Source organism: Myotis yumanensis, unplaced genomic scaffold, assembly GCF_028538775.1.
Source record: "Myotis yumanensis isolate MYYU_CA2020_CCGP unplaced genomic scaffold, mMyoYum1.0.hap1 SCAF_10, whole genome shotgun sequence".
NCBI lineage: Eukaryota > Metazoa > Chordata > Mammalia > Chiroptera > Vespertilionidae > Myotis > Myotis yumanensis.
In genome coordinates, this window is record NW_027223761.1 from 72,771,553 (window position 1) to 72,793,174 (window position 21,622).

Sequence of the window (21,622 nt, forward strand, 5' to 3'; positions counted from 1 at the left end):
GTTTGTGTTTTTTTTTCTTAAATCAGAATCTATTTGTTATGCAGCAGCAGGGTCCATCAGCTCTTCATAACTTATACATTTAAAAAATAATATGTATATATTAGAGTTTAATATTCTGTTAGAATATAATAATCATGAGGGCAGAGACCATGACTGTCTTAAACTCAACTCTGTCTTTTGTACTGAGTAAAGTTCCTACACATAATATTTTCTCAAACCTTCTATGTGACATTGTTAACAACAAAAACACACCTGCGTGACTCAAATATTCCTCCATTTCTTACCCATAATCAAATGAAAAAGAATTTCTAGACTAAATGATGGATTGTATATTGGAGTCAGAATTTTACTTGAGAGCTATGCTGTCCAATACATTAGCCAGAAGCTATATGTGGCTATATTCATTTTAATTTAAATTAATGAAAATAAAATTTAAAATTTAGTCCTTCAGTCACACTCATGATATCTTCATCACCACAGGAAAAAAGTTTATTGAATGACAATCCTATGTACGATAATTCAATCCTCTACCTAAAAACTAGATTTTGTAGCTCTCTGAATTTCTTTAGTAGTGGTATGTGCCCTGGACTAAGCAACTACCTTATTATTTCATTAGAAAATTTTCATTTCGTCTGCACTCCAATATCCTTAACTCTATTTATCCAACAGCCTGCATCCCCTCTCTATAGCAATAGGCTTAGCCAACTGGGGTTTAAGCACAAACTCTAGTTATTTCTTTTAAATAATTAATGCAATTCAGTCAAAATGAAAAAAACCACTATTTTTGTTATTAAGCAATATATTAAGTAGCCACCCCCAATTTTCTGCCCTCTCCCTGATTCACAAGAATGAAATGAGATATGGGAGAACAAATATTTCAACATAAGTGCACATACACACAGCACACACATGTATAAATAGTACATAATTAGATAATTGAAGGTAGTTTTTGTCTCAAAGGCCTTATCAGAACATCATCATGTTCAATTGGCTGGTTCAGAGTGCCCAATTCTTTTCACTCATCCAAATACTAGTAACTCTGTTACTATGAAGGGCTTCATTCAGCCTGATATAACCATGTGTTAGTGCTTTGTTTAGAATTATTTTTGTAATATTCCCTTGAAGAGAAGGTGCAGTGTCCTGTCTTTGCAGAATATTTTAGTGACAGTTCCAGAAATTTATTATACCTTTTGAAGTGAAGTTTTATAAACTAGATATATAGGAATATAACCACACTTTCCCGTGGATGTGTGAGCGACAGTGTGGTGACAAAGGCTAACTGCTGTGTTAAAGAAGGATGACTTTCAGTGCTATCCTTGAATGTGTGTGACTTACTGATTGTGTGACTGTGATGAAAAATAAAATCACGTTCACCCTTTGGGAAAAAGGCAGCCTGTGTATGCAAGGTATTACAAGTTGCATATCAATTTAATATTTCGTGTGTAGTGTGAAATTTAATGCTTGATAAATAACAAAGAAATGAATAAGGAATCTAAAAGCGAAACGTAAGCATTTCATTTGGTCCCCTTTGCACAATAGAATGCCAAAACATTTGCTAATACCCTTCTTTCAGCTCTAAAGCAAAACCCCATTTCCTTTAAAATATTACCCGAATCCTGCTGTGATTTAGAAAGAAAAGTGGCATCTATCTAATCATGGAACATAAAATTGACTTGGTTGTGTAGTTTACTGCCTTATCTGTCAAAACAGAATTCAAATGTATTTTAGGATTAATTTCTGAGATTTAAAGAATAGCAAGGAAACTGTTCTTATTGTAACTAGCTAGTTATTAATATTATAAAGGAAAGAAAGCAAAGGGAAGTCGGACACGGTAAGCATGGTCACCTGGGAAACTTCACCAGGAAGCTACAGCGTCACAGGGCATTCCTCCTCCAAGGGGGTTAACACCCCGCCCCTTCCCCATCCAGTACTGGGCTGTTGGGGGTGAAGGGGGAGGTAGGCACATGCACAGTAGAAGTCAGAGTGGTGCAGGGGAGGTGCTTCCTGTCAGTCTAGCCTGGGAAACAAAGGATTGGCTAGGGGTGGACCCCACCAGAAGCATGCAAAATCTTGAAAAGTTAATGGGTTAGTTTGAAGAAGCTCCTGGTTAAAATCCCCAGAAAGAGTTCCTCTCTCTTGTTCTCTGCTGCTCCCTCTTGCTTAGTAACCTACACCTGCCCCTGTGTCCTGCATTCTCTCTCCATAGCCACATGGCCCTAACAGCATGGCCCATGGCAGGATGTTGGGCTGGACTGGACTTTAATGTGAAGCAGAAGCTACGGGCAGGGGCCTTAATTCTGGTCTTGTTGAAGACAAGATTGGATGTCTTTTATGTTGGGATGGACAGAAATGGGACCTTGGAGAGGAACTCCCTTAATTTTACACCATCAATGAAGCTTTCCATGAAATCCCATCCTTCCATGGGGGCCCCAGGAAATTCATTTCCTTGTGGCACCCCAAGAACTCCACTTCCACTGTTAACAAAACTAAGTACAAACACAGGGGCAAATAAAGCAGGCACGGAAAGATAAAACCTCTGAAGTGTTATGTTTTGGAGTTTTTAGCTGATGTTAGCCATAAACAATGTGAATTTTAATGTATCTTATCGCGACAAAGGCAATGTGGCAATCCATAGGATAAATGGTAGTACAATTAGACTCAGATGTTAATGTCCCTCCAGCTACATATGCACTTTACTCTTGAATATACTTTTCAATTCAGTAAAAAAGCAGCAGATCTGTTTAAATTTAAAGTGCTTAGCATAGTACTGGCAGGTTGTATATCTTAAGCAAATGTTTATAAAACAGATGAATAAATGAATGAATGCTTTAATTTTCTTTTAAATTATATTTAGTGTACTTGAGTGAAGCATTTTTGCATTGCCTCTTTAAATAAGAATATTTAATGAAGGATTTTTGCTAGAGACATTAAAAATATTTTTGCAGATTAAAAAAACTGTGGCTATGATAAATATAGATATTAGGTTGAAATTGTAAAATATTAATAGCCCTCTGGGAGAATATTGGTTTTATTTTAAAATACCTTATTTTTTGGAGAATTATAAGGATAAAAACAAATAATTGCATGATAAAAATAAATAAGCAAGCAAGGAAAATAAACCTTTCTATTGAGCAATTTTTCCACTCAGCATAATTCCCTACAAGTACAGGTAAAATTGTGCCTATGTCAATAGAATATTTCTTCCTATTGCTAAGTAGTTCTCTACATTTGGCTTAACCATTCACCCTTTAAACCACATCTTGATTGTTTCTTATTTTTACTATTACGAATATGTCCTATGGTTATTGATTTCTAGTTTTATTCCATGTAGTCAGAGAACATATTCTGTATAGTTTTTTAAATTTGTTTTGATGTTTGTTTTTTAATGTGGCCCAGGATATGGTATACTAAGATTACAGAACCAATTTTTTCATAGTCTCTCGAAAAAATGTATATTCTGCTACTTTGGGATGGATCATCTTATATAGGTCAATTAGATCCTATTTGTTTATTTTATTGTTCCAATCTGTATTAGTTTCCTGCGGCTGCTGTTAAAAATTAACACAAAGTTTGTAGTGTAAAATAAGAAGGAATGCATTCTTTCACAGTTATGTAGGTTATTATCTGAAATCAAAGTGTGGATAGGCCTTGGTCTCTCTGGAGAATTTGGGGAAGAGTCCTTTCCTTGGCTTTCTAGCTTCTGGTGACTACTGGCATGCCATTGTTACATCAATCCAACCAATCAATGTCTCTGTCTTCACATCCTCTACTCTTGTGTGTGTGTGTGTGTGTCTTCTTTCTTCTTCATTTTTATAAGTACATTTATGGTGAGGATCAGATGATGTTATAATTTTTGTTTCAATCACCATGTATGATTTGGACACCTCATGAAGAGGACAATCTATTATGTTTACCTGTATTTCTAGTATTTCTGTTCTTTTTTCCTTCCTGATGTTCTATGTTTCTTTTCCTTATTTTCTGTTTAAAGATCCTTCTTCAGCATTCCTGTATTATATCCTATATAATAAAAGGCTAATATGTAAATCGACTGATTGGTGGAACAACTGGTAGCTATGACGTGCACTGACCACCAAGGGGCAGATTCTCAATGCAGGATCTGCCCCCTGGTGGTCAGTGCGCTCCCACAGGGAAGCATTGCTCAGCCAGAAGCTGGGCTCATAGCTGGTGAGCACAGCGGCGGCGATGGCAGGAGCCTCTCTCACCTCCATGGCAGCACTAAGGACCCCTTGGGGTATGTCGCCTGCCAGACCGTGAGAGGGTGCAGGCAAGGTTGAGGGACCCCCGCAACCCCCAGTGCACGAATGTCGTGCACCGGGCCTCTAGTAAGTAATATGCCATTTCTTTCTGGCTGCCTTGAAAATACTTTCTTTGAATTTAGATTTTAGAAGTTTAATTATTTTGTGGCCTGAAGTGAATTTCTTTGAGTTTACCCTATTTGAGGTTCATATAGCTTGTTGAATCTATGTGTTTATATCTTTCATAAAATTTGAGCCATTTGCAACCATTATTTCTTCAAATGCTTTTTCAACCCTACTCTTACTTCTCTCCTTCTGAGACTCCTATGATATAAATAATATTTCTTTTTGTTATTGCTCTGCACTTTATTGTCTGTCCATTCAGATTGAGTAAATTGTATTGAACTAACCTCAAATTCACTGTGTCATCTCTATTTTTGAGACTACCCTACCCAGTAAGTTTTCTATTGTAGTTGTATTTTTCAGTTTTATAAGTTCAATTTGGTTATTTTAATATCTTCTGTTACTTTCTGATTTTCTCACTTTTCACTATTTTCAAAAGAATTTGTAATTGCTTGTCAAAACGTTTTTATGATAGCTTCTTTAAAATTCTTGACACATAATTTCAATATTAGATTCATTTCAGTATTGGCATCAATTGATTGCCTTTTCTTGTTGAAGATATGATTTTCCTGAGTCTTATTTTGGTGTTTGGTTTTCTATTATATCCTGGATAGTTTGGCTATTATGTTAGAAGACACTAGATCCTATTTAAATTTTTTATTTTAACAGACAACCACACTGTTTAGGTTTGGTCCTGTCCTACTTTTGTAGGCTGTAGTTGCAATTACAGTGTAATTTTCAGAACATATATGATACTATTTTCATCTACTTGGTTTATTTCATGCTTCTTGGGCTCCCACTGGTCCTTCTTAATGCTGCTTCACGGGGCAGATTAAGCTCCCTGAGATAACACTTATTTATTACATATAGCAGATGCCATCTAATATTATTTATGCATATACTCATATACTAATTCCATACTGAATAACAAAAAGGCAGAAAGGACCATTTGTGATGGGAAATGTGGAAGTTGATACAGAGGAAGAAAAGTGAAGGAAAGAAAAAGGAAAAACTAATGAGGAAAACCAGTGATGAGAGACTAAATGAAGCGAGAATGCTGAAAAAAAGTGTAATTCCAAAGAACAAAGGGGAGAAGGAAGGAGAAAGCAAAAAAGAGAAGAAAAAAAAAGTGATTAGAAGAAAATATGAGGAAGGAAGGGGAAACAGACCCCAATAGAAATCTAAATCTTTGAACATCAGAGGTTTGCTTTTACCTTAATTTTAAGAAAATATTAATATACAAATTTTTACTATGAAGTTGTATATTATGTATATCTTTCTTATTATGCCTTTAATATTCCAACAATGGGAAATTATAGGTAATTAATAGCTCCTCTTCCCTCCAAAAGCAAATCAGGCATATATAAAACAATTTGGAAATATTTTTCAGAACAATTATTTTCTTTGTATTCAAATCATAGTGTGCAGGCAGTTTTTGAAAGTTTGCCTTGAATTGAAAGTGTCCTGTTTATACTATTCTCTGTGTTGTATAAATTTGGCTCCCTCCCCACCCCCATACTTTGATATCTTTGAAAATAGAACTTTATTTTATCTTTTTATGCTTATCATCCAGAGGTGTACTAGTAAATAGAGAACAACAAATGCTTCAATGCATAACTGAGAGTATTATGTATAAAATAATGAAACACCAAACACTAGAAGAAACTGCATAAGATAAAGTGAACATTTGATCCCATAGAAATTATAACATCAAGCAAGAATTCAACTTTATTTCCTTATGTAGATTAGATCTTGGTGATTGGTGCAGGGGGAACAAAGTAAATGATAGTTTCAGACTTTGGAATCCAGATCTCTATAGTTTTACCCCATATTTCTTCTTTGCCACTTGTTTCATCAAGTAGCCTAAGTACTTTATGCTGTGAAAAATAAAGACAAAAACATTTATTGAGTATGTTCATGGTAGTGGAAAGTGACGTGGGTGAAACTGATGTACAATCTTGGTTGGTCAACTCAGGCTGTTCTTTCCAGGTAACTGCAACCACCTTCCTGTCCAGGTGTTCTGAGATACCTTATTTTAACCCAAGCAACTTATGTAGATGGCTAGATTGTAAGGCCATATTCCTTTCCTATGGTGCTTATCCCCTCTGAGTGGGCACCAAGCTAAGATGGCATAAGCCTGTGTTCATTAAGTTTTCCATTAAGCATCAACTCCACAAATTCATCAAAAAGCACAGGAAGAAGGGATAGATTTAAAATACTAGATCTTCAGATACTTTATATTAAATTAATTTCTTTAGTGCTATCTTGACTTAGGAGGTTTATTTTTAGTTTATATTGAACATGCTGGTTGAATTAATATCTGACAGTTACTTTCCAATAATGTTAGCTTAGTTATATCTAGTTTAAATTTTTATTTTTACGACCAAGGGAATTGTCCGTTAATATAGTCAGTGCAAAGACTACTACATAGTCAAAGGACTGTAGCTGGTGGAAACATGACTTATATAAGGCCAAACAATTATTTTGATTTATTTTAATCTCTTGGACTTATTCTCTGAGTGTTATTTTAATAACAATTAAGTGTAGTTATTCTGTTATTATTAAGAAGATTGAAAGTTTTTGAACTGGCTCATGAACCAGTTTCCTTATGTACCTGGGTTTAATTTAATTTTGAATGACAATGTTTTCCTCTTTATTTCTCCTTGATCTCAGACTTCATTTTATCATTGTCTTTAGAACGTGGCCAAGTAGAAAACAATAACAAATGTTTTGATTCAGAACATAAATTTTACACTGGCTGTAAATATTAAATAAATTTGCTTGAATGAATGTAGAATGTCAGTGTGGCTAATAAAGCATTTCTTGCTTTTCCTCTTCAGATAATAATTGCATTTTTGGGAATCGACTACGTGAAAAACACTGATTAAAATCCCATGTTAATTTTGCAGGTGATGGAAGTCAAAGGACAAATGATCCACGTCCCAGAATCAAATTCCATTTTATTTTTGGGCTCTCCATGTGTGGACAAGTTGGACGAACTCATGGGCCGGGGACTGCATCTCTCAGACATCCCCATCCATGATGCCACCCGAGATGTCATTTTGGTTGGCGAGCAGGCTAAGGCCCAAGATGGCTTGAAGAAGAGGATGGATAAATTAAAGGCAACTTTAGAAAGAACTCACCAGGCCCTGGAAGAAGAGAAGAAGAAAACAGTGGATCTTCTTTACTCTATTTTTCCCGGTGATGTAGCCCAGCAACTGTGGCAAGGGCAGCAAGTGCAGGCCAGAAAGTTTGACGATGTCACCATGCTCTTTTCGGACATAGTTGGCTTCACGGCCATCTGCGCACAGTGCACCCCCATGCAAGTGATCAGCATGCTGAATGAGCTCTACACCAGATTCGATCACCAGTGTGGATTTTTGGATATTTATAAGGTAAAGGGGTTTAATTGTTTATATATAAATCCTTTTTAATAAGAAATTGTGATCTTCATTAAATTGTAGGGACCTACTTTTTCTTTTTGTACTTAAACTTGATAATAAATGACTGATATCTCTGATTTAGACATCTGTGTACAGGACACAGGTATTTCTGCTTTATTAGTAAACTTCTATTATGAGTCAATTTGTAGTATTGATATACTGCAGGTAACTGTGAATCACGGTATTGCTCAGTAAGGAAAAATTCTGTAGAGCTAATCCTTTGTCGTCAATATTTAAAAAATTAAACTTGCTGAATACTAGACAACTTTTAACCACTTAATGTCTTTCTTGGAGAATGGGATTCCAAAGTAAGAACTTTATGTTGACAGTTAAAAAGAAGCAATAAGCTATGCTAAAATATACATTGCATTATCAGTTAAATCATGGTTAATCAATATTTTGCATTGCATTGTCAATTAAGTGAGGTCCTTCTAATTCTGAAAGGACACATGTAAATATTTTAGCTATTGCCCAAATGACCGATGGTTTTTAGTGGAAGAGAAGAAAAATAGTGGAAGAGCTTTGAAAATGAGTACTAATCACCACTGGGGCGTCTGTTTTGATGAACTCCTTATTATTATTACAATCATAGCAATATTTTGTGTGATTCAGTCCCAATCTACCTAGTATTATTTTGGTATAGGATAAAACAAAGCATGGCTTTATTATGTGAGACAGAAAGTACGTTTAGTCTAAACGAAGAGCAGTGAACTGTAGGTTTTTATTTTCTTCTTTACTAATCCATCTAGACAGCTATTTCTTTTTATAATAAGTTCTGCAAATAAGCATATTTGGAAAAAACCTATCTGTTTGCATTGCTTTCATTAAAGCATATCTCCTTCAGAGAAAGGTGTTATCTAGCCATTATCCTATCCTATATAATAAAAGGGTAATATGCAAATTGTCCCCTAGACTGGGAGTTGGAACAGAGTTCAACCAGGTGGTGGGGGCAGCTCACCAACCACCCAGGGACCTTCCCCGGAGCCAGCCGAGTCCCATGGGACCCGATTGGCAAAGGCCGGCCTGACCCCACCTGTGCATGGGCCTCAAGTGTATAATATGTAGCCAATGCTATCTTTTTTAGTGAGTCTCTTTTGAGGGGTAAATATTCAGTGTGAAGTGTATATGAGAGATTTGTTTTGTTATAAAAAATAAGATTACTTATAAGTTATTTTTAACTTTCTTATAATTTATTTGTATACAGTTTATGGTAGTGGTAGCCAAATGTCTGATTCGACACCAGAGACTCTGCGATGAGTGTGTCATGTAATTCCCAGCCATGTGCAGAAGACGAGCAGGTCAGCCTGACTCTGCCAGTACTTTTCTTTTTTTATATTTTATTATTTTTTTTTACAGAGAGGAAGGGAGAGGAATAGAGAGAAACATCGATAAGAGAGAAACATTGATCAGCTGCCTCCTGCACACCTCCTACTGGGGTTGTGCCCGCAACCCAGGTACATGCCCTTCAACCGGAATCGAACCTGGGACCCTTCAGTCCGCAGGCTGACACTCTTATCCACTGAGCCAAATCAGTTAAGGATCTGCCAGCACTTTTCTTCCTCCAGCCTTGGGCACTAGTGTACTAATCTCTGCAGCCACCAGTCTCCTCCCTCTGCACCACTGACTTGCTGTGTTAGCTTCCTCCAGCTGAAGTCATCATATGTTATTTTGGTCCCAATTTCATACAACTAAATGAGAGTGATAAACAAGTGAATAGATTCTTTGGAGAAACATGGGTATCCCTGATCTAAATATAAGCATCAGTTAGGTTTTGATCTTAACATGGGATGTCTTTTGAGGGTAACAAACAATTTTCAAGTTTTAAGAATATTTTTAATTATATTTTTTTAGACATCAAATATCTCTTCTTTGGAGATAAGCTAGAATACTTCCCAGAAAAAGAAAATCTATGGGAATATCCTGTATGAACCTCAAATTTTTCTATATGTTATTAAGTCATGGACAGTTCCATATAGTGATAATTATCAGCAAATGTTAATAATAACAAAGCATATTATGAGGACCATTTGAGGAGGAATGCAGATTAGAAATCATGTATCTGACTTGCCTAATTTTAAATTTCTAGTCATCATAATTATTTGAAGTAACTTTCTAGGAAATTTAAACAGTGCTACTTCCATGAACTATATGCTAAAGTTTTAATTATTATTGGAAAAAAATATCAAAGACAATAGAATATTTTAAGGACCATAAATATACTGATTTTATAAAATGAAATGGAGTTTTGCTGGATTTAAAATTTGTGGAATTTTTGTAAAATAATCATACCACAGAGGAAAAGGACAATATAGCCCAGTTTTGTTTTATGTTAGAGAAGTAAAAGGAAAGTAGGTAAAGCTGAATGCCAAGAAAAAAGAGCCAGAGAGAGTACCCCACAAGGGGCATTCATAGTCTGCTGTGTACAGTGACCCCAATTTCAAAATTTGTGGTTGTGCCTTTCTTGATCATCTTATTTTTCATGTTTTCCATCACTAGGGAGATGACGCAGTGATGAATAATTCTAATAGAATTCAGCTAAGTTAAGCTATAATAAAAACTTTCTGCTAAAATAATCAAAACCTTCTATAAAGCAGGATATTTAGGAAGAAGCTATAGACTTTACTGTACATATTTCATTTCCAATGTTGAGAAAATTAAAGTCTTTACAGTGCTTGGCTGCCAAGCTGTTACAGGTGTATGACTAGTAAATAAGAGCTAGGTAACCTGAAGGAAGCATGGATTATAATTTTGGTCCTCTTATAATTAGAAAAATATTTAGTAAAAAGTCAACATGAATAGTACAATATGTAATATTTTGCTTCTCAGGTTTTATAGGTTATGGAGAATGAACAAGATAAAGAACTATTAACTCTTTTTAAATCAATGTCATATATCTATATATATAAAAGCCTAAGCAACAGTCTGATTGTTTGACCATTAGCCTGGTAGCTATGACAGACAATGACTACCAGTGGGCAGACACTCTGACCAGTAGAGGAGGGAGCCTGATTCCTCACGGAATTGGCCGTGGGTTAGGTTGCTGCTGGGGCACTGTTGGCCCTGAATCTGCTTCACCCGCACCCCAGACCCAGACAGGAGGGAACTCAATTCTCGGGTGTGTCACCCAAGAACTGCCTTCTCGTAATCCAGGACCCTTCGGGGGATGTCGGAGAGCCAGTTTTGGCTTGATCCCCGCAGGCCAGGCCGAGAGACCCCACTGGTGCACATATCCATTGCACTGGGCCTCTAGTACTATAATAATTGTATTGGGAATTGAAGCAACCTAATGTGGATTTTGCCTGAATTTACATATTCGCCTCTGGAGAGCCCTTTAGTTAGAAATAAGGGAGAGGAAAGGAGTAGGATGAGTCCTTTTTCATTTTCCTCTCATTCCATTCAGCCAAGGCTATGATATCCCAGGACTACCTTCAATACACTCCTTAGAGTTCTCATCTTTTCACCTTTACCCACTGTTTTTACTTTTCTCTAGTTCTATTACCTATGAAGCCTCGATTCCAAATCAGACTAATATGTGTCATTGTTAAATTATCTTCATTTTCAGACAGAGAAACTAAGTTCTAGAAGGTTACATACTCCAATTAATACAGCTGATGAGCACTAGCCAGTATTACTCAGTGGTTAGAGTGTTGACCTATGCATCGAAGGGTTGCAGGTTGGGTTCTGGTCAGGGTGTGTGCAGGAGATTACCAATCAATATGTCTCTCTCACTTCGATGTTCTTTTTTTCTTTCTCTTTCCTCCTCTCCTTCCCTTCCACTGTCTCTCTAAAAAAAAAAATAAGTGGGAAGAATATACTTGGTGAGGGTATATATATATATATATATATATATATATATATATATTTATTAGAGGCCTGGTGCACAAAAATTTGTACACTCGGGGGGGGGGGGGGTCCCTCAGCCTGGCCTGTGCCCTCTCACAGTCTTGGACCCCTCGTGGGATGACCACCTGCTGGCTTAGGCCCGCTCCCCGGGGGAGCGGGCCTAAGCTGGCAATCAGACATCCCTCTGACAGCCCGGCAGACCTTGGGGGATGTCCACTTGCCAGCAGGGAGCAGACCTAAGCTACAGTCAGACATCCTTAGCGCTGCTAAGGAGGCAGGAGAAGCTCCCACCACCACCACTGTACTGACAGCCATCAGCCTGGCTTGTGGCTGAGCAGAGCTCCTCCATGTGGGAGCTCACTGACCACCAGAGGGCAGCTCCTGCATTGAACATCTGCCCCCTGGTGGTCAGTGTGTGTCATAGTGACCAGTCATTCCCAGTCTTTCTGCTGTTAGGGTCAGTTTGCATATTACCCTTTTACTATATAGGATAGAGGCCTGGTGCATGGGTGGGGGCCGGCTTGTTTGCCCTGAAGGGTGTCCCGGATCAGGGTGGGGGTCCCGCTGAGGTGCCTGGCCAGCCTGGGTGAGGGGCTAATGGCTGTTTGCAGCTGGTCACACACCCTTCAGGGTGGGGGTCCCCACTGGGGTGCCTGGCCAGTCTGAGTGAGGGACTGAGGGCCGTTTTCAGGCTGGCTGGCGACTGAAGCTTCCAGCTTCTCCTTTTTTTCTTTTTTTTTTTATTCTGGGATTTATTTACCTTCTATAATTGAAACTTTGTTGCTGTCACTGGAGCTGAGAGCCCGGATCCTGCTCACTCCAGCTCTGTGGCCATGGCCTGCTGAAAGCAGGTATCTGGGATTTGTTTAGCTTCTATAATTGAAACTTTGTTGCCGTCACTGGAGCTAAGAGCTGGGCTCCTGCTCACTCCAGCTCTGTGGCCACAGCCTGCTGAAAGCAGGTATCTGGGGTTTGTTTAGCTTCTATAATTGAAACTTTGTTGCTTTTGGAGCTCAGAGCCGGGCCGTGGCAGGCGGGGAACCTTGGCTTCCTCCTTCACTGGAGCAAGCAAGCCTCCTGCCCGCTTCAGCTGCATGGCTGCCAGCTGCCATCTTGGTTGGGTTAATTTGCATATCTCGCTGATTAGCGAAGGTATGTTCAATTACCATGTTTGTCTATTATTAGATAGGATATATATATTAGAGGCCCAGGGCACGAAATTCATGCATGGGGTGGGGGGTTCCCTCAGCCCAGCCTGCACCCTCTCCAATCCAGGACCCCTTGGGGGATGTCTGACTGCTGGTTTCGGCCCCATCCCAGGGATTGGGCCTAAACTGGCATTCAGATGTTCCTCTCACAATCCTGGACTGCTGGCTTCTAATAGTTCACCTGCCTGCCTGCCTTCCTGGTTGCCCCTAACTGCACGCCCTGCCAGCCTTATCGCCCCTCACTGCCTCTGCGTACCAGCCTGATCGCCCATAACTGCCCCCTGCTGGCTTGGTCACTCCTAACTGCTCCCCTCGCTGGCCTGGTCACCTCTTACTGCCCCCCTGCCAGTCTGGTTGCCCCCAACTGCCCCCCCTCTGCTGGCCTAGTCGCCCCTCATGGCCCCCCCCTCCAGCCAGCCTGGTCACCCCACGCAGACTCCTGTTTAGTTGTTTGGTCACCCTTCACTAACCCCCCTGCCAGCCTGGTCACCCCACGCAGCCTGCTTGTTCAGTCATTTGGTCATCCCTCACTAACACCCCTACTAGCCTGGTTATAGGCAGCCCTCTTGTGAGGCCGTGAGGGTTAATTTGCATATTACCTCTTTATTATATAGGATATGTTTTTGATCAGAATTTGAACTGAGACTTGTCTGATTCTAGAGCCTACAATATTTCTACAAGTCTAGGCTGTGGTCTAGACAAAGATGAAATACTAAAAGCAAAAAATAGAACCTGTTTCAGGACTAAGTTACATGATCAATAACTACAGTTATATTGTCAATTGATAAGAAAAGCTCTAAGAACACCTTAACCAAAGCCACTCCCTCCCTTTCCAGTAGCAAGTAGTTCAGAGTTCTGAGAAGCTGCATCTTAAAAGTTGGGCATTCTCCCATCTGCCAGCTTCCCTGTGTGTCAGAAACCAGTCAGCATCTTCTCCCTATTTCTCCTCACAGAGAAATAGCATATCAAGAATGGGACAGAGGGATCTACGATCTGGAGTGCAGGCAGTAGGGATATAACTTTAAAATAATGAATCTTTTTTTTAATCATCTTTCTCAGGCGACTCTGAAAAATGGTGGTAATAAAATACTTTTCTCTGTTGGGGTAGGGGAGCATTCCCTCATCAAAACCTGAACTGGGTTTGGATATGCTGGTGGAGTTAAACATCAAGTATCGATTTCAGGCTTGGGTTGGGGAGAGAGAGTAAAACAAGATGGAGCAACCAAGAAATGCCAGGAGCAGAATTTAGTTAGATCAGGGAATCTGATGTTAAAAATCTAAAAAGCAACAACACAAAGTTCATATTGGCAAGGGAATGCAAGTATTGTAAGTCCAGGTAGGAGAGCTAAGTCCAGCAGAGTAGGAAGTGGCAGAAATCCAGACTCAGGAGACACAAGACCTTGGGCCTGGGTACAAGGGGACTGGAAATGGAAACCAGGCAGTGTGTCCTGGAAGTAGTAAGAAGATGGCATCAGGACACACTTTGATACAAAACCAAAGGCTTTTCCCTGGCCAGGAGCAGATGTAGAGTCAGAGAGGACCCCCTCTCTAGAGTCAAAGGGAACCAACTTGGGCAACTTCATCGAAATACAGAGATGTCTTTTGAGACCTTAAATGCCACAACAGGAACTAGACCCACAGAGATGCTATAATTAGCAGGTTATTTCTATCCGTTCTTGAAAATGAATAAAATATATTTGGGACACTCATGGCATTAATTCATTTTACAAATTGCTAGATACCTTGAGCTCTGAAAATCATCAAAGACCAATGGAAATACTCTATTGACTTTATAAGCTCCAAACCTCCATAGATACAATAGCAATAAAAAGGACTAGTAAAACCATTAAAATCATGTATGTTTCATTTAATTGATATGTGTAGATTGATATGTGTAGATTGTTTAGTCTCTCTTTAGTCTATTAACTATAGATTCCTATTAACTATAACTCCTTGGCTATTTTGTGGGGAGGGGGGGGAAGTCTGTACATTCTAAAAATAAATACGGACTGCAGAAGTAAACAGGATAGATATCCATGATAGAAAGGTTTATGTAGAAGGTGATCAGTATTCACTTTTCAGTGGGCATGTTCATATCCCAGGGAAGCTGAGAGCCAGGTGAGCCCTTGAATTTATATGTCTTGGTGCCGATCCCCAAGGCTTTGCACCGATGCGCTAGCAGTTTGTAAATTAGAGAAGGAGCTATGTCAGATTTGAATCCCCCTCTTAAACCTCCTTGGTAAGGGCTGAAACAGACGTTTCTCACATCAAGTTACAAGGCTGCGGAACTCTCTGCCTTAGGAATATTGATGTGTTTTGCCATTTGACAGTATGGAGCTCCTGCAGCGGCTGCTCCCTGCACCTTCAGCCAGGCTTCAGAAAATACAGCAGAATCTCAGGGATATCGCTCCAGTGTGACCTGGATTTTGCAGGGGGGTGGCGGGAGGTGGGGGTGGTAATGAGGTGCTTTCTTTTTCCCTTATTTTGTTTTATGATAAAAAAGCCTTTTAAGTACTTAGGTACTTAGGTTATTCTTGGCATTTTATAAATATGTATATAACATGTTACTCCATTACCCAGCACTAAATGCCAGGTCCATCTAGTAAAGAATGAACGTTTCGTTCTCTGTCCCCCTCCCCAAGATTTACATGTTTTCTGCTTTTGAAATGAAAAGCTACTAAAGATTTATATTAGTTCTTTTTAGTGGATTCCATCAACATCAATGCCTTTTACTTTTGCTGCTCTTTCATTGGAAATGAAGTAACAGTATCTTCCTAGAAAATCTAGAAAAGAGGAATTTCTGAAGTGAAAAAACACACACACCATTCTATTCATTTATTCACTTAATCAATAAATAGTTTTGAGTCACTCACTTAATAACAGGGCATGAGTCCCGTAGAAGCCTATACAATGTTATGGAAATTAATATGTATTTTTAGCACAATTTTAATGAGAAGAAAAGAACTAATTTATATGCTTTAGAAGGTAAGGTGAAAGTCACAGATAAGCATTCTGTTCTGATATCTTTTCTACTGGTGGGGTTATATTGTCGAATTTTAAAATACCCTAAAAATTACCTGACAAAGGTTTTGCTTCATTTATATGTTTGCCTTTGGCAAGCACTTAGGCTGAAGGTAAAGGTCAAACAAGGGGAAGGCTGGATCCTTTATCCTGTTGCTCTCAATCCGTTCAGCTAGAGCTGCTGAATCCCAATGCTGGCTTTAGTACACTACCCGGAGTTTTCATCTTTCCACCTTTAACCACTTATTTAACCTCTCTGCTTCAGTTTTGCCATCTGTAAATAGACTAATTTTATCTACCGCATAGTTATAGTTTTTGAGCTTTTAAATGAAATTTATGTAAAATGCTTATTACGATATTATATCCATGGCAGTAAATGTAAATGTTAGCGATCATTCTTCAAATAGGTGTTTCTGGGTATGTATGGTGAGTGTGTTTCGTATGCATATGCTTGTATGTGCATGTGTTTGTGTGTACATAAAGATTGTGTAGCTGGTGCTTATTACATAAAGATAAAATGCCTATTTGCTCAAGTTAATCCTTTCAGGTTATTAGAACTACATTGTCTGCTAGCGGAAGACTGAAGGAAGGGTAGGTAGAGAGGTAACAGTAGGGGGAGAGACTTAGATCCCTGAAATACAGGATTTGTATGATCTTTACTGGGTCCTTGTGGACATTATTTCTCGAAGATGGGTCCACAGTTCATCTGCATGGCTTAGTTTTATCTAAACAACCTGAGCCACAATATGAAATTCATGAAGACAAAAGTGTTGCTTTACGTCATGTCGACTTGTGCCATGTCTTGACCAATACTATGAAACTGAACCTAAAATGTTTATCTTTTTATATTCTAATATGACATCCAGGATTTTTTTTCTCTATATATTCAGAGAACATTTCCTTTTACTCTTGTGGCAAATTCTGAAACAGTTAAAAGGCTAAAATAATTTGGATTGCCAAGCAGAAATTGAAATTGATAAAAGTGTCTTGCTGAATTTATCAAAGTGTTTTGGGGTTGTTGTTTATATCCCTGTTGATTTTTAATTTCCTAAATAGTTGGCAATTGCTAAGCTATTGATGTTTTTGATTTGTATAATACCGAGTATTATGGACTGAATGTGTGTGTCCTCGAAAATTTAATTATTGAAGCCTGTCTCCCAGGGTGATGGTGTTTGGAGGTAGAGCCTGTGGAGGGTAATTAGCTTCAGGTGAGATTATAAGGACAGGGGCACCATGATGGGATCTGTGTCCTTATAAGAAAAGTAAGAGACCAAAATTCTCTCTGCCAGGTGAGGACACAGGTGGCCATCTGCAAGCCAGGAAGGGGCCCTCACCAGTGAACGGAACCAAACTGGCCAGGAGCTTGATTTAGGATTTCTCAGCTTCCAAAATTGTCAGAAAGAAAACTCTGTTTTTAAGCCACCCGATCTATGGTATTTTGTTCTATCAGCCTGTATGCAATCAGACACAAAGGAAATGTGTATCAGTTCTGAAAACAGTCTGAAAATTTATGATGCAAGTCTCTAGCAAGTTTTCTTAGTGTATTTGGTCTATGCTGCTCGGATTTCCGATGTCTGTAAGGGTAAATATTACACCATGATGTCTTATGCAGTTTATGTCATTACAGAATGTCTAACTTTTGTGTGGCCATAAACTGTAAAGAAGTTCTGAGCTAAGCTGTTTGTCACTAACACCTTTTTCAAAAGAGTATGACAAACTAGCTTTTGTGTCCATTTTGCAAGTTTTACCACATAGTGAATTACTTCAATATGTTTATTTTAAAAATCCACCTAAAATACCAACTTTTCTTCATAAGGAATTATTGTCATTTAGTAATAATTTATTTTACCCTGAGGTCCTTTAGCAGAGGATTTCTGGCATGTTTCAGAATGGGAATATGTCAGTTATGTTCCCATCAGGATTTATCATGCCTGGCTATTGTATGAGTTTATGAAAATAGAAATTGATCTAGAGGAGAGACTTCTCACTTACACTTACCTGATAGGATAGCATCAATGCCATCAGCAAATCGTATTGAATTTGATAGTTTCTATTACCTTTTTCACTAAACCTTTAATGAATGCTGTGCTGTAGGAGAAACATTGTACACAATCCTCCCTCTGTTTACCAATTAACAACAGTGATTTAAAGGGTACAGATTCCTTAATGCAACATGGAACTAAAGGGATGGGATTCACATTTACTCAATACAAACTGTGTTCCAGATGCAGTGGAAGATGCCTTAATTGTGATATTTGTTTTCCAGGAGAGCCCTGAGGGATGGGTGCTGTTATGTCCTTTTTGAAGATCGGTGTAGCAAGTGGCAGAGATATTATTGGAATTTAGTTCTGATTCAGCTAAAAGCTTGTATTTTAGAAAACAATGGCAGAAATCATTTATGAATCAGATAGCTAGTGTTCCTAATTAGTTAGAGGCAGAAATAGGACCAAAGATTGTTCTAGCATTTATCTATGTATACTTCATAAATTGGTATCCTGTAACTTTGACAATCCCCAGGAAAATTTTATACCTTTAAAATGAGAACAACATGCCAAAACCGGTTTGGCTCAGTGGATGGAGCTTCGGCCTGCGGACTGAAGGGTCCCAGGTTCGATTCCGGTCAAGGGCATGTACCTGGGTTGCGGGCACATCTCCAGTGGGAGATGTGCAGGAAGCAGCTGGTCGATGTTTCTCTCTCATCGATGTTTCTAACTCTCTATCTCTCTCCCTTCCTCTCTGTAAAAAATCAATAAAATATATTTAAAAAAAAATAAAATGAGAACAACAGTATATCACAGGATTGTTCACAGGGTAAAAAAAAGCTAATAGCAAAAGACCTTTTTATTATGAACAAGAGGCCCTTGACATAATAGTTGGAGGGTGAGCTTAAATTTTTAAATTGCAATTTGAATTTTAGCCTAGAGTTAAGAATATAACTAGTTTCCTTTTTAAACTCATTCAACAAATTTTCACTACTTATTAGTATGTGTGGCCTTCATAAAGATTTGTTCTCTCTGGCTCAAGGAGAATAGAGAGGGTATTTATGAAGAAGTTAGACATTTCAGCTTAGTGGAAGATCCTTATAAAAGTCAGTGTCCCAACAATGAAACACATTGGCTGCAGCTGTATGATCTGGTCATTGGAATGATTAAAACACAAGCTACAATCTTTTGATGGGATTGACAGGAGAAATTCTCAGAAAGTCATTTCATTCTTTGAGATTCTAGATTCTAGATACTCAGTGTTGGAACTGTATTTGGTTGGCTAGGAAAATGTCCCCAAAGTGCAAATCAATCCTGCTGACTCCCTATTAATAGGTTATTTGTGTATGGTAAATGATTTGGGTATATGTTTATTTTATAAACATTTTTAAAGTGGAAGAAATGATAATGTAACTTTATCTTAAATTCGAGTATTTGGTGGTAAATGTTTATACATTTTGATGCATTTTTCAAGCTTTGAATTGTTAACATGGCTTTGAATAAGTTGGAAAACTAAGAAATCATTGAAGCAAAATTCTTGTTAGATGGCTGACCCAGGTGTGTGTGTGTGTGTGTGTGTGTGTGTGTGTGTGCGCCTTATGTGTTGAAATCTATGAAAGCTACCTATTAAAATAATGCTGTTCTTAAAATAATGTAAAGGAATATTCTAAAATATATTCCTTTGACTTTCAAAGTTTGATATTGTACAGATTTTTTTCTGTTGTCATAAAAATAAAACCGTATGCCTCTCCCTTTTCCACTTATTACTAGTGTCACTGCCTTGTAAACGGTAGGTCCTATTTCAGACCTTTGATGAAAGAAGGTGCTTTGACCATTAGGAAGAAGTCAGACCAGGACTATTGAAGCTGCTTATGACAGTGCAATCAATGACAGTGAAATATAGGGGGAAGGGTATTAGATATACTTTTTATTCTGTCCTTTTTACTTAAGTCACATGACCGATCTGTGCCCAGCTTCTACTTCTATAAACTGGAAACAATGGTATTGGTCTCACACGTTTGTTGCAGGTGACACATCTGGAGTCATTTATATGAGAGAAGACGAAGGCAAGAGAGAGTGTCTTGAGGAATTTGCTGTGAAGGGAGGGAAGGAGATTGATTGTCTTAGTCCATTCAGGCTTCTAAAACAAAAAGACCATGGAGTAGGTGGCTTTTAAACAACAGAAACTTATTTATCACAGTTCTAGAGGCTGGGAAGTCCAAAATCAAGGTGTTGGCAGATTAGGTGTCTAGTGAGGAACCACTTCCTGCTTTAGTGATGGCTGTCTTCTTGCAGTGTCCTCATGTGGCAGCAGGGACAAGGAGCTCTCTGGGCCTCTTTTAGAAGGACACTAATCTCATTCATGAGGGTAGAGCTCTTACAAAGGTCCCCAATTGCCTCCCAAAAGTCCTACAACCAAATATCACATTGCAGATTAGGTTTCAACAAATGAATTTTGGGGGGACACATTCAATCTATAGTAAGGCTAATATTTGTTGAGTGGCTCATATGTGCCAGTTATCATGCTAAATTCTTTATATGATTATTGATTTATTTTATATTTAACCAATAATTATTGATTATTGTCTGTGTTCTAAGTACTAAATTAGGCAGAGGGGCAAAATGGTAGATAAGACAGTCATGTTTCATATTGTTAGTTGCTTATAACTGAGCACTAGGGATAGACATTAAATAATTAAATAACACCTAGTTAATGATTAATTAAAATTACAATTATTACTAGAGGGTTATAAAATTATCTTCTTTAATCTTTTCAGAAACTTTGCAAAATAGATATTATCTCCCATTCACAGAAGAATAAAATAAGATTTTAAAAGGTTAAACAGCTTGTTTGAGCTCACAAAGCTGATAGGTAGTGGAGTTAGCATTGCTCAGTCCTTTTCTATTCCATCAGGTTTCTCTGGGAGGTCTCACAACTAAAGAAACTGAAGAAATTAAGATTAGCATAATATAAATGATACAGAAGTAATTAGGAGCTAAAACCTACACATGTTTTAGCCATTTCAAGAGTTTTGGTCTTAATCATAGGAGTGATCCAGCAATTGTGACGTCATTAAAGATTTTTGGATGGCAGTGTGACGCAAGTAGATTTGCTTTATAAAAATCACTTTAAAATAGGGTGGGGTATAGGTTTGGATAGTTATTAGACAAAAGTAGAACATAAAGATAGTTTTGCCATAATTTAAATACATACCTTACCTGGGCTGGCAAGATACAAGAGACTTAAGTCAATATTGGAACCCTGAATGAACTGGTCAAGTTTGTCTAGTTAGTGGAAATACTTCCATTCCATTGTTTACCCGATCACTGGAATATGTTCTTATTTTGGCATTATGTAGACTTAACCTGAGTTGATAGAATAGACATATTTTGGAGTCATTTAACAATGACTAAGTTTTAAAGGTAATTTATACATTATCTCTATTGACATAGCTCTTGATAGAGATGTTTATAATACAATTTGACTCAGTCATAATTCTTGAAGTGTCTACTATACCAGCACTCTGCTAGTCCCTGTGGGACTTAAAGAAAAATATAGCCAACATAGTGTCCTTGTCTTCAAAGTTAAATGACTTAGCCATCTAGACAGGATAATAATAAAAAAAGTATAAACACAATGACTGCAGTATAAGAGGTGTAGAAGCCAAGTTTTATTGGGGTTCTAAAAGAAGCAGAGATGATATCCTACTGAAGGATTGGGGACACTTTCAGAAAAGAAATGACTT

The 21,622-nt window shown here is 38.1% G+C and overlaps 1 protein-coding gene across 1 annotated transcript in view; it reads left to right on the forward strand.

The window, feature by feature from the left end:
• Positions 1 to 21,622, forward strand: part of GUCY1A2 (guanylate cyclase 1 soluble subunit alpha 2) — a 265,199-nt gene that overhangs the window by 160,793 nt on the left and 82,784 nt on the right. Inside the window, exon 5 of the mRNA XM_070425990.1 lies at positions 7,289 to 7,774. Coding sequence (XP_070282091.1) covers positions 7,289 to 7,774 — 486 coding nt within the window. The remainder of the gene's footprint in view (positions 1 to 7,288; positions 7,775 to 21,622) is intronic.